This window comes from Cucurbita moschata, unplaced genomic scaffold (genome assembly GCF_002738365.1).
Source record: "Cucurbita moschata cultivar Rifu unplaced genomic scaffold, Cmos_1.0 Cmo_Scf00002, whole genome shotgun sequence".
Lineage (NCBI taxonomy): Eukaryota > Viridiplantae > Streptophyta > Magnoliopsida > Cucurbitales > Cucurbitaceae > Cucurbita > Cucurbita moschata.
In genome coordinates, this window is record NW_019268518.1 from 3856886 (window position 1) to 3870076 (window position 13191).

Consider the following 13191-nt stretch of genomic DNA (forward strand, 5'->3'; position numbering starts at 1 on the left):
GTCAAATCTCTTGTTTAAGATTTTTAACCAAACACTTAAGTGTGATATTAAATAGTATGAGCGTTCTAGAGTTTGAAGATTAGCGGGAGATGATCTTCAACTTCCTAGTATGTTCATATCATTTGGTAATATATGATTTTGCCTTATGTTAAAGTTTTCTACTATTCTATTTGGGTTTTCAAAATCGATGAGTGTTCTAGATTTTAAATGTTTTCTTTAACTTTTTTTTTTTGTCAAATCTCTTGTTTAAGATTTTTAACCAAACACTTAAGTGTGATATCAAATAGTATGAGCGTTCTAGAGTTTGAAGATTAGCGGGAGATGATCTTCAACTTCCTAGTATGTTCATATCATTTGGTAATATATGATTTTACGTGAAAGATTATTTGAGTTTTCAAAATTGATGAGTCTAGGTTTTGAATGTTCTCTTTAGTCAAATTTCTTGTTTAATATTTCTAATATACTTATTCGTCATCAAATCTCTTGTTTAAGATTTTTAACCAAACATTTAAGCGTGATATCAAATAGTATGAGCGTTCTAGAATTTGAAGATTAGCGGGAGATGATCTTCAACTTCTTAGTACGTTCATATCATTTGGTAAGATATGATTTTGTCTTATAAGATTTCTACTATTCTATTTCGGTTTTCAAAATCGATGAGTGCTCTAGGTTTTGAATGTTCTCTTAACATTTTTTTTTTTATCAAAATCTCTTGTTTGATTTCTTATGTACTAAAATCTCTTGTTTAAGATTTTTAACCAAACACTCGAGTGTGATATCAAATAGTATGAGCGTTCTAGAGTTTGAAGATTAGCGGGAGATGATCTTCTACTTCCTAGTATGTTCATATCATCTGGTAAAATATGATTTAACGTGAAAGATTATTTGAGTTTTCAAAATTGATGAGTGCTCTAGGTTTTGAATGTTCTCTTTGGTCAAATTTCTTGTTTAATATTTCTAATATACTTTTTCGTTGACAAATCTCTTGTTTAAGATTTTTAACCAAACATTTAAGCGTGATATCAAATAGTACGAGCGTTCTAGAGTTTGAAGATTAGCGGGAGATGATCCTCAATTGCTTAGTATGTTCATATCATTTGGTAAGATATGTGTTAAAGATTTCTATTATTCTATTTGGATTTTCAAAATTGATGAGTGCTCTAGGTTTTGAATGTTCTCTTAACATTTTTTTTTTTGTCAATTCTCTCTTGTTTAAGATTTTTAATATACTTTATCGTCAAATCTTTTGTTTAAGATTTTTAACCAAACACAGAAGTGTGATCTCAAATAGTATAGACATTTAAGAGTTTGATGATTAGCGAGAGATGATCTTCAATTCCTAGAACGTTCTCATCATTTGGTAACATATGATTTTGCCTCAAGTTAAATATTCCTACCATTCTTTTTGGTTTCTAAAAAATTATGAGTACTGTTGGTTTTGAAGATTTACGAGTTATTATCTTACCATCTCTATGAAGTCTCTTGGTACAATTTTTTATTTGTTAAAGATTTCTAATCTACTTCTTAGAAAGTTTTCTAACTAAAGATTTTTCATCCAAATCTCGTGGTTAAAGTTTTTTGATGTACTTTTATGTTAAATCTCTTGTTTAAGATTTCTAACCAAACAAGTTGTTCTTCAACTTCCTAGTCTATTCATTGGGTAAGATATGATTTTTCCTTTTGTTAAAGGTTTCTACTATTCTATTTGGGTTTTCAAAATTGATGAGTGCTCTAGGTTTTGAATGTTCTACTATTCTGTTAAGTTTTGAAAATTAACAGGTTATAACCTTGAAATCGCTATGAAGTTTATATTTATTGTGGTATCAAATAGTATGAGTTTTCTAGAGTTTAAAGATTAGCGATGATCTTCAACTTTCTACTCTGTTTATATCATTTGTTTATATCATTCGGTAGTAGGATATAGATTTATCTTATATTAAAGATTTCTACCATACTATTTGAGTTCGCAAAATCGATGAGTACTTAGGTTTTGAATGTTCTCTAATTATAATAGATTTCTCATCAAATCTCTTGTTAATGTACTTTTAAGTCAAATCTCTTGTTGAAGATTTCTAACCAAACACTTATGTGTGATCTCAAATAGTATGAGCGTTCTAGAGTTTGAAGATTCAACTTCCTAGTATGTTACATATCATTTGGTAAGAAATGATTTTGCCTTGTGTTAAAGATTTCCTCTCTTCTATTTGGGTTCTCAAAACTGATGATTTCTCTTGGTTTTGAAGTTTAACTGGTTATATAATCTTCAAATCTCCATGAAGTTATATTTATTCGTTAATGATATCTATTCTACTTAATAAGTTCGGTTACTTAAGATTTTTCGTCAAATCTATTGTTTAATATTCTAAATATACTTTTTCATTGGTAACCAATTATTAAATTGTGATCTCAAATAGTATGAGCGTTCTAGAGTTTGAAGATTAGCAGGAGATGGTCTTCAACTTTGTAGTATGTTTATATTATTGGTAAGATATGATTCTACCTTATATTAAAGATTTCTACCATATTATTTGATTTCTCAATATTGACGAGTACTCTAGGTTTTGAATGTTCTCTTACTAATACTTTTTTGTCAAATCTCTTGGTGCAATTTTTTATTCGTTTAAGATTTCTTATGTACTTAAACACCCAAGTGTGATCTGAAATAGTATGAGGGTTCTAGAGTTTTAAGAATAGTGGGTGATGATCTTCAACTTCCTAGTATGTTCGTATTATTTGGTAAGATATTATTTTGCCTCATGTCAATGATTTCTACCATTCTATTTGGATTCTCAAAATTGATAATTACTCTAGGTTTTAAAGATTAACGGGTTATGATCTTCAAATCTTCCATGAAGTTTGTAGAAAGTTCGTTTAAGATTTATGCCAAAATCTCTTGTTTAATATTTTACATATACTTTTTCGTCAAATCTCTTGTTTAGGACTTCTAACCAATTACTAAATTGTGATCTCAAATAGTAGAGCTTGACGATTAGCTAGGGATGATCTTCAACTTTCTAGAGCTGGAAGATTAGCGGGAGATGATCTTACTTAATTTTTTTTTTTTTTTTTTTTTTTTGTCAAATCTCTCTGTGACTTTAAGGTTTACAGTTATATACAAAAAAATAATATATATGTTGTAAGTGGAGAGGGCAGAAACTTAGCTTTTCTCTCGTCATTTCAATGAAAATCCATGTTTTTTTTTTATTATTGTGTTTTTTTTATGCGATTTCATATGTAACAGTTCATGTTCATCGCAAACAGATGTTGTCTTATTTGGACTTTCTATTTCGAGCTTTCGTTCAAAGTTTTGAAGACGCGTCTGCAAAGGAGAGGTTTCCACATTCGGTGTTTTGTTCTCCTCCCCAACCGATGTGGGATCTCACAATTCACTCCCTTTGGGGCCCAACATCCTCGTTGGTACTTGTTCCCTTCTCCAATCGATGTGGGACTCCCAATCCACCTCCTTCNCTAACCTTTCTTTAGGTTTGTTTTAAAAATAACAAGTGTTTTAGAGTTTTTAAGTTTAGCGAGAAGCGATCTAAAAATATCTAGAGATTTCAAAAAATTGGATAATTAGATAGTTTAAGAAGATAATTTGAACATTAGCGAGAGATAGATCTTCAAATCTATATTGAAGCAATTTCAATAAAGGCCAAGTGCTAATCTTTATTCAAGGTTCTAAACCAAGCGCCCGTAGGTTTGATCTTAAAAATCCCTAATTATACAATTTTGTTAAATCTCTATAAAAACTTTTGAAGTTCATCTAATTATACAGGTTTGAAGCTTAGTTGGAGACGATCTTCAATTCTATATGGAAGCTATCACAATGAAGACTTCAACGTTCTTAACCTAGCACCTTAGGTTTGATCTTAAATTATATAATTGTTCTAGGGTTTGAAGTGCAATGGAAACTTTTTTTTCGTACTTACAAATATCAAATGCAATTTTTAAGTGTTCATCATGATGGTTGTTCCCTCTAGGATTTGAATATTAGCAATTCCGTTAGAGAATTCGTATTATTTGGTAACAAATGGTGTTGCTACTTGTTTAGGATTTCTAATCACACACTTAAAATATGATCTCTCATTGTATGAGCTTTCTAGGGTTCAAAGATTGGCGGGAGATGATATTCATTTTTCTGGTAGGTTCATGTCATTTGGTAAGTAAAAAAATCTTTCTTGAATTCTTCTTTCCCACTCATAATTTACTTTTAAGGTACGCTACGTTAGTTCTTACTTATTAAGTTGTATTGATTCAACGATATGAAGTAGGATTTAACCAAATTAATTTTACCCTCATATTTCTTAAGACAGTCCAATAGAGACTGCATTGCTATGGCTGCTCATCACTATAGGCTTAATTAATGCATATCGGCTAAACCACATGCATATCAGCACCCTTTGTTGACCTTTCAGGAGACATGTTGTAATGTACAGCGGCAAGATAATAGATATTGAGTCGATGGTCAATCCGACATTCAATCCTTTTAGAAAAATGATGATAAGACTTGTTAAGATCTCTTCTATGTTGAGAATCATCTGTTTTTCCCCCATTTTGATTGACCTTGACCGGTCATTACGGGAAAATCAAGTCCTTTACTGCTTGGCCAATATGTGTTAAACGGAACCTTCTTCAAAAATCTTTCTAAAGGTGGATAATGGGATGGTCGGCTGCTTTGACTTTTTCTTTTTCCAATGTGACGAAAGAAAGCAAAGAAACTCAAGTTGGAGAAGATGAACATACCGTTAATGGTTAGTTTTTCAACCTTTTCTGTAACGAATTTAAAACTAGCCATTTTCATCGGTTTTATTGTTTGACTTTATTTTGGGCATATTGAGGAATTTTGGAGAAGTTTGTAATATCCTCGAAGACCCGAAACAAGCTCCAAAAGTCTACAATCAAGTAACCATATGGAGCAAGTTTCTACGAAATTACTTGTAGGAGTCGATTAAGTTTGAAGGCAATGATTGAGTATTATGTTTATGAGCCTAATTTGACTTAGTTTCATGAGAATTGTGCTTAGATGATGTGAATAGCTTACCACTTAATTATATTTATCGTCATATAGTTTCCGCATGCATGATCTTGTGAACTCAGGTAGATAATTGGACTTACATGAGGTTGGATTATTATCTACATGAGGTTGGATTATTATCACTTAATAAGCATGATGAGCATGTTGTATGTCTTTATTCATTGTTATGCATTGATTTAAGGTTTGGATAGTCCATTATTGCCCAGGCATGAGTTGAACTAATTGCTATGTACATAGAGTGCTAATTATGGTTTCCATAGAATATGAGTTACTGTTTCACGTATTTTGGTCCTAGCACCTAGTCATGAGTTCCATAGTCTTCTTGGGTTGACTAGGTACCTTGTAGGGACGGATACGAGTTGCAGTTCATATCGGTAGTTTTATGTTCTAGCTTGGAAGGAAGTTTTAGTCATATCGGTAGTTTTGCTAGGTACCTCACTCACTCGATTACCTGGTCGAGGAGGAAATGTGGCTACGAGCCAAACTGCATAGGACCCAACTGACACTCTTAACTAAAGGGGAGGGTCTAGGGGACCTTACACCCTAATGTTCTAATACTAAACAACAGTTCTAGTCTATGCATCAATTTGGTCTGCACTGTGTTAACTTTTTTCATTGAAAAACAACAGTATTTGGAAACACTAAACAATTTGATGAGAAAGAGTAACATGGAATATTAGTATACTTGTTGGATACCAGGACTGCTTATTTTTCATTAGTTGTGTTCAGGTTGTTTCATGGACCCATAATTTAGCAGCATATAATAAAAAGCATATTGATATTGTTATTCATGTTCTTAATCTACATGCCAATGTTTTACTTTTTCGTTGAAACATTGAAATTGTTGATCAGAAACATTGTCGAATTTTCTCTATTAAACCACATCAATCAGTTGCTTTGTGTTTCTCTCCTTGATGTAATATTTTATAACACATGAAGTGCCCAGTATATGCCCTTAGTTGACTTGACTTAGATGATGACATAAGTTGAGTGAACGTGAAGGCTTATTTGAGAGACATTTTTTAAGGCAGTTTTTTGCATTTATTTTCATTGTTATCATTTAAGAACTATGATGAATTGGTTTGCTAATAACATTAAAATTGTTATCTACTTTGAAATTTGAAATTTGATTTACTTTTTTCCTACTTTTTTCCTAGTCCTGTTCGGTACTATGTTCTAGTTTATGTTAGGAAGTGTACATTCAACCCGATAATTCGAATTGACCCAACCCGAATCATAGGGGTTGGTTTGGTTTGGATTATCATTGTGTGTTCATGTTGTGATAATGGTAATTAGCCTTACTTTAGTTGTTTACCTTACAAGGATAAAAAAAATATATCAACATTTCATACTATTTTAAACACATTGGTTTAAAGGGGAGAGGATTCTTGATGATTTTAGTTATTTCTCACCTAACAATAGAATTGAACATTTTGTTATAAAACTGAGACGTGTAATGTTAAATTCCAACGAATTTATTATCTCTTTTTGCAACATTGTTATATGATTTTTTTGCAAAATTCAAATAAAGAAAAAAAAATTAGAGGGTGGAATATATCTCACCTACAAAAAATATCAACATTGTCGTTCCTAAGTTATTTTTATAGTAACCATGTTTAAAAAAATTTAAGTCATTTCTATAACTAAGATTTACCATTTTTATTTGTTATTGGTTATGATGAATGTGTTCTTTTTTTTTTTTTCTTTATAATGACGTTTACGATGATTTTTTTAATAATTATAGGTGATTTGTATGATGATTTTTTTTTAATAATGATAGGTGATTGTAAACTTTTAATATCTTAAATTTTTAATCTGTATTTATTTAATTTTAAAACTTTAAGAAGACTAATTTTACGCCAACTTTGAAAATAATAATGCAACTCACTTCATCACATAAATATTGACTTTAAAATATAAAAATTAATATTTTGAGAGTAATATTTATCTCAAGTAAACATTTCAATTCTAATCATTCAAACCAAGCTAAATTTAATACTAAAATTATATAATTTAGATTTTGAAATTTTTACTTGCCTCAAAAGTGAACCTTTGTCATATTCAAAATCACCTCAAAAGTGAACTTTTGTCACTCCAAAGTAGGAAAATTACAGACGAACGAAAGATCAAACGTTAAGTAATGTTTGATGACACTGACAAAGGTAATTGGCATTCCCAAGAATACAAGGTCTTGAATAGATATCTAAAATTTTTTAACACTTCTGTTAAATGCCTAATTTCATTAATAAAATGGATTAAAAGTAGAGCGACGATTATTATCATTGAACCATTTAGAATTGAGCGGAGAGTTGGTTTGTAGAGGATGGACTGAATGAGCTATCAATTATACACCAACTTTACAAAGGTAGCTTCACAGCAGCTTCTTTTTGTTTTCCCTCCCCAACTCCTTCGCGTTCACAACGGCTAATACTTCTCAAAATTCGATCAGGAAGACATCACAAAGACAAGGGAAACTCGAATCCGCCCCCATTTCAACATTATTTCAACATTTAACCATATGATTCCACCCACCAGTACAATTACTCTCGACCTCGAACGCACATCTGCCATGCCAAAACTTCCATTGCCCAACTCGGAATCTGGCACCCTGCTGGAGTCCATCCCAGCATTCCCCCTGCTGCTGCTCTTCTCCATTGGCCACATTACTTGCTCTCGAACTCGGTTTCCAAGCAAGTTATGGGTCAGAGGCATATCAATGTTTGGCCTCCGATGAGGAAGTGTGAAACACACGAGAAATACCTTCTCCATCTACCTCTCACATTTCGGTGTCTCGGCAGAACCTGTTTCCTGGTTGACCTGCTTCTCCTTGGCAAGGACATCAGCAGGAACATACAGGTACTGCTTAGGTAAAAGAGAGTTCTTCATTGATGCTTGGTCGGATGTCATTACCAGTTCTTTCTGAAACTTCTCAGCATGCTACGATACATAATAAACCCCAAGTTAGGATAAAGCACATAATTGAATTTACAACCTCAGTAGGCAATAACAAGGAAGAAGGGAAATGTAATACTTTACCTTTCTTGACTTAAACTTCAATCCTCCAACATCTACAAGATTACGTGATGATGTGGTAGTCAAAGATCTCTGCGGTATTTGCTTCCCGGCAAACTGACCCCTGTCTGCAACTTTTTGGGGGAATGGATTCTGAGATGTAGAACTGTCGTCGTCAGTCTTTTGCTCAGTGTCCAAAGACATTGGTATTTTGTTCCAGTGCTTGCTGAAAACTGTGCTGTCCACGGTTAAATCATCTGATCTCTGCACAGCTTCACTGCACGATTTCAAATCCTCAACGTGCCCCTTTAATGATGTGGTAGCTGATTCAGAGCTAACTTCTGGTAGGAAGAAAGGAGTCTGAACTAGTACGGATCGTGCTACATGGTCTCTTTTAAAAGCAAGAACATCATGCGAACAAAGAACCAGGTCCCTCTGCAGACATACAAAATAGGCTCTTACTCATTTTGTAGAAAAACCGTTCCAAACACTCAAGTCCACAATTTCCTTTTTGTTTTTTTAATTAGTATAACCCCGTCCCACAAATCCGCCCAGGATACAGTACATTACATTACAGCCCAAAGCCCCAAGCACTCAACCAATAAGCTCGTTCTTGTGTATTCAAAATAAGTTCACAAATTCATGAACTAATACTAAGGTCGTTCTCGTGAGGCTAAGCACTCGTATAATTATATCTGTGCTTAGTATTAGGGGAATTAACTACCAATAAAAAAAACTTAAAAAGAAAAAAATGAAAAGGAAAATACCTATTGAAAAGAAATAAAGATCAGACGGAACTAGAATTTTTTAGTTAAAAATGGCATACCTTGATCTTCTCACGCTTGATGATTCTCTCGCAGAGTAGGCGTAATCTCTCAAGTTCAACCTGCAAAAGGAGATGGAAAATTCAACAATATTCTACATCTATCATACAAAATATTAAAACCTGATTTCAGATATAAGCACGTATAGCTAAAGTCAAGCCAGTTAAAAGGTAAGTGTTAAGTTCAAACACAGACATGCATGGAAGGTCATACACGAGACTGGATGTAAGTGGGTAGAATGTGCAATATTATCTTTTTTTAATATCTGAGACCTATGGGTCAATTTGTACCCACCTCAACAATCCTCTCAGCTCTTTATTATTGATTATAATGTGCAATTTAAGCATGCTTACTGATATCGATGACAATAACAAATTAATATTTTAGGACTCTAGGAGCACTCCTAAACCGCCAACATGATTTTGGCCGTGCATTTACCACCAAAGAAATGTATTATGGTGAAGGCCTACCTTCCTAGTCCAGCTATCGCCAAAACGTACGGAAAATAAATTTTGACAAGATGACATCACATCAGAAGAAAATATACATAATATTGAAACTAGGTCAACCAATGGAGTATAGAATGTGCAATTTAAACAGTGCATATTAATATCAATAACAAAAACAAAATAATATCCTATGACTCTAGGAGTACTCCTCAACCACCAATATTTGATATTGGCAGTGCATTGCACCACCAAAGAAATGTAGCGTAGCGAGGATCTACTGTTATTTCCAATCCAGCAGTCGCCAACAAATACCAAAATCAGTTTTGACGAAGATAACATCACATCAGCAGAAAGTACACACTTTATAGACAAGTCCTTCAATTCCAGGGTCTTGAAAACCCACACTACATGAAAGTCGGCTCACAAGCATTAAGAAGTATAAATAATCAAACTAGATGCTACAAAAACCATGGAGAAGAGAAAATGGACTGCACAAAAAACAATTCACAATTATAATTAAAAATGAAATCATCAATGCAACAAGGATAAGTTTTAAACTAAAAAAGTTCATCATCTAATCCAGCATAATCTATCAAAAGTCCACATAAATGTAATCTTATGACATAAGCATCATGTCATAATATAATAGCAAAGTAATTTCATAAGAAATTTTTAGAATGCAAATAGAGTTACCCTAATTTGCTTGACTCTATTCAATTCCTCGATTCCATGTGTTTTGTTCTCAGCCTGTCAGTGTTCGTTCAGTATCAGATGTCACAATCATAAGCAGCAAGAATAGGAATCATTACAAGACAGATTGTAAACCTTTGCTCTCTGCTCTGTGCTATGTTTTTCACAATATGCCCTGTGCTGCAATTTACCACCAGAAGTCTTTACAGTCATGTAACATCCAGCATTTCTAGCGCATGAGGGATGAAAAGCGGACTGACAATGACCATAATTGCACTGAAGACAATGAAATGAAGGTACTTTAATCATCACATTTTTCAATAAAGCAAAGAGTAATGGGAAAACAGTAATTCCGATACTACTATAGCTTTAAATTGGGCATATTGATCAAATGCAAGTTAGTGAGACCTTCAAACAGACACCATACTTGCGGTGACAAATATAGCAAGAGTCCATCCCCTTTGAAACTGTCTCCTGGAATCCCATTAAGAGAAGTAGAATTGAAGATTTAGAATCAACCATAAATACCAATGCTCACACAAAAATATATGAACTTATGAAAATATATTCACATCTAATAGTAAAATGATAACACTTGGCAATTTTACATACCATTCCTCCCACAGGATTTGCTTGTCCTCTTTTGAAAGTTGATTCAAAGACCCACTACAAGTTGACAGTAAACTCAAATTAATGCACATTTGAAGAGGATGCATACAAATAAGTTTTCCTGTAAGCCTTATCCTCTATTGATTGACTATAAGGATAATTATTAAATTTTAAGCGCACAGTCACTATCTTTGACATCTTTTTCTAAATGACCGGAGAAAGCAAGTTAAAATGAGAAGGACAATTACTATATAGATAATTTATGCATTTTACTATATTCCCCAATATAAAATAAGGTTCCTTGTATTTTGAAAAATCATTTTACCTCTGCACAGAAGGCATGGACCCACTGGCCATTTGCTGATTTCCTGAATGCACCTGTGGTGCCACCACATAGACCACATTCTGCAACAAAATATGACTTCTCCCCAAGATTGACAGCTGGCACTCCAGGCCCTCTTGATAGTGACAATTCTTCACATAATTCACAGCACCATGGACCTGAGGACGCTTTAACAGTACGATAGCAATCCAGATGTACAGCAACCTGCTTAATACACCATCTGACAATCAAATTTTTTTTTTTTTTTTTCCTGTTTCACAGAAACATGCAGATGGAGTGTGCAAACCTTGCAGCTGGAGCAGACTAAAATTGGCTTTAATATTGTCTCTTGCCGCCTGCAGATGTCACAGGATCTCACATGTTCTTTACAGAAATCAGACTCTAATGAAGCCTTCGGGAGAGCAACTTTTGTAAGAGTTTCTTTTGCACGAGGCATCAACTGGAAAGCATTGTCAAACATTTCATCACTAGTCACTTCTCAACAGATCTAACATAAAGGTGCAGTAAAGAACCTCAGATAAAATCATGAAAAAAACCTCTCTATGAGTAGATTCTTCATATACATCTTTTCTGAAAGATGACATCCTAGAAGAGGCGGCCGCAGCAGCAGTTGCAGCAGCTAGTACAGCCTGCGCTTCCTTGTGTCTTCTCTCTTTCTTACCCTGTTTCTTGGCTTCTCTGAGCTCACTAAAATACTGATTAATAAGAACGGCATCCCATCTCGTACTTCTTGCTTCATCGATCTCCTTAGGAAGACTCTTAACAACATTACAAATTAAATGATCTGCAAAAACCATTCAAACAAAAGCTATTGCAAAGTAGTACACAAAATTAGTTAGCATAGGATGCTTTCTTGCCCTTTGTGGTGAGTAAACAAGCATCAGACTTTTTTTTTTCCCTCTTTTTGCTTCAATCCTTTTTAGTCTCTAAACTAAAGTTTCTTTCAATTCAATCCTAAACTAATAAAATGTCTATTTAAGTCTTAAAAAAAGTAAATAATATTGATAATAAAAAATAACCTTTTATTCCTTGCTTAGTCCCTAAAGTTCTTATAAAAAAGAACCTATTAGATGTTTACCATTATTTTTTTGTCAATTGTTTCATTAATGAATGATGCAACTTCAAATACGGGTATTAACATGCTACATGGGCATGTACCGAGGTCATATAGGTTGGTTCATGTGAAAATCGGGCAGAGTGGGTAGCTGGTAGAATAATGATAAGAGCCAAAATAGTTATTTAAAAGAAAAAATAAAAAGGAGGACTAAATAAGACCATTTGGAAGTTGAGCAATCAAAAGGCAAAGCCTAAAGTTCAAGGGTAACTATCTGATTTAAATTGATTTTTCCTTTCAACAGTCATTTATGATAAATAAATGCTTTCCAATTTTCATGGGGGAGGGGGAAGAAGAACAATTACTAAAAAGATCAACAAATACATTGAAGATCAAAAGAACAATTAAATTACCAGTGAACCGCTTTCTTGAAACTGCATTTGCAAGTAATCTATGCTGATAAAATATAATTTCTCCTTCAATTTCATCTTCTGGAGACAACTTTATGATTCCACTTATTTTTTTATTCATTTGCTGCGTCGGATTAAATCCACCAGATTTGCAACTCACATCATTGCACTCGAGATACTGGTGTTGGTGATCACAGCAAACGCTTGCATTGGAAGAAGCTTGCCAACGAGACATCTCTCCTTCAAACACATCTGTGAAATAAAATAATATCATAATAAATTCAATGCATACTAAGTAGCATGAAAAACTTTACCACTAGATCCAACTATGAAGTTACCAAGAAGCTTTCCATCCAACATATGTGCCATCTTCTCTTGGACATATGGATGAAAATAAGAATCAGGGGACTCCCTAGGCTTTCTGCAAAATGTTCATCTAGAATGATTAGAAAACTTGTGACATCAGCAGATAATATCTGAATAGAAGTTATTTGTCAATAGCCTTCAAATTGAAACAACAATAGATATGAAATAACCACATACCCATGAACTGCACTTATTGAAGAATAATGGCCAGAAATGGGAACCTCCAAATGATCACCCTCTGCGAGGCAAAACATTTAACAGAAAAATGATTAAGCGGTATTCTAGGGGGGGAAGAAAATCCAAGGATCCAACAAGTTCATAAGTAGATAATTAGATATTAAATATTCGAAGATGCATTGTGTGTGTGTGTGTGGGTGTGGGTGTGGGGGGGGGGGGGGG

The 13191-nt window shown here is 33.6% G+C and overlaps 1 protein-coding gene and 3 long non-coding RNA genes across 6 annotated transcripts in view; 2 read left to right on the top strand and 2 right to left on the bottom strand.

The window, feature by feature from the left end:
* The window catches only part of LOC111457621, a 6459-nt gene extending 2598 nt beyond the window's left edge, over positions 1-3861 (top strand). The window contains exon 3 of the long non-coding RNA XR_002712976.1: positions 3776-3861. This is a non-coding gene — a long non-coding RNA (uncharacterized LOC111457621). The remainder of the gene's footprint in view (positions 1-3775) is intronic.
* Positions 3862-4705: 844 nt separating this feature from the next.
* LOC111457628 lies at positions 4706-5883 on the top strand. Its single transcript, XR_002712978.1, has 2 exons — positions 4706-5315; positions 5401-5883. It is a non-coding gene; the product is annotated as an uncharacterized LOC111457628 (long non-coding RNA).
* A 1156-nt stretch (positions 5884-7039) lies between these two features.
* On the bottom strand, positions 7040-7242 carry LOC111463586. Its single transcript, XR_002713902.1, has 2 exons — positions 7120-7242; positions 7040-7085 (listed from the first exon to the last, which is right to left on the bottom strand). It is a non-coding gene; the product is annotated as an uncharacterized LOC111463586 (long non-coding RNA).
* Positions 7243-7283: 41 nt separating this feature from the next.
* LOC111463553 overlaps positions 7284-13191 on the bottom strand; it is a 21738-nt gene continuing 15830 nt past the window's right edge. For 2 of the 3 annotated variants that reach the window (XM_023107543.1, XM_023107535.1), the window contains exons 7-19: positions 12970-13030; positions 12741-12847; positions 12430-12678; positions 11499-11746; positions 11249-11401; positions 10945-11166; positions 10623-10676; positions 10419-10484; positions 10146-10286; positions 10014-10067; positions 8874-8933; positions 8072-8482; positions 7284-7972 (exon numbers count right to left, since the gene is read on the bottom strand). In XM_023107543.1, the coding sequence (XP_022963311.1) occupies positions 7805-7972; positions 8072-8482; positions 8874-8933; positions 10014-10067; positions 10146-10286; positions 10419-10484; positions 10623-10676; positions 10945-11166; positions 11249-11401; positions 11499-11746; positions 12430-12678; positions 12741-12847; positions 12970-13030 (1994 nt within the window). In that variant the 3' untranslated portion in view covers positions 7284-7804. The remainder of the gene's footprint in view (positions 7973-8071; positions 8483-8873; positions 8934-10013; positions 10068-10145; positions 10287-10418; positions 10485-10622; positions 10677-10944; positions 11167-11248; positions 11402-11498; positions 11747-12429; positions 12679-12740; positions 12848-12969; positions 13031-13191) is intronic. The other variant, XM_023107551.1, reaches the window with a different exon arrangement.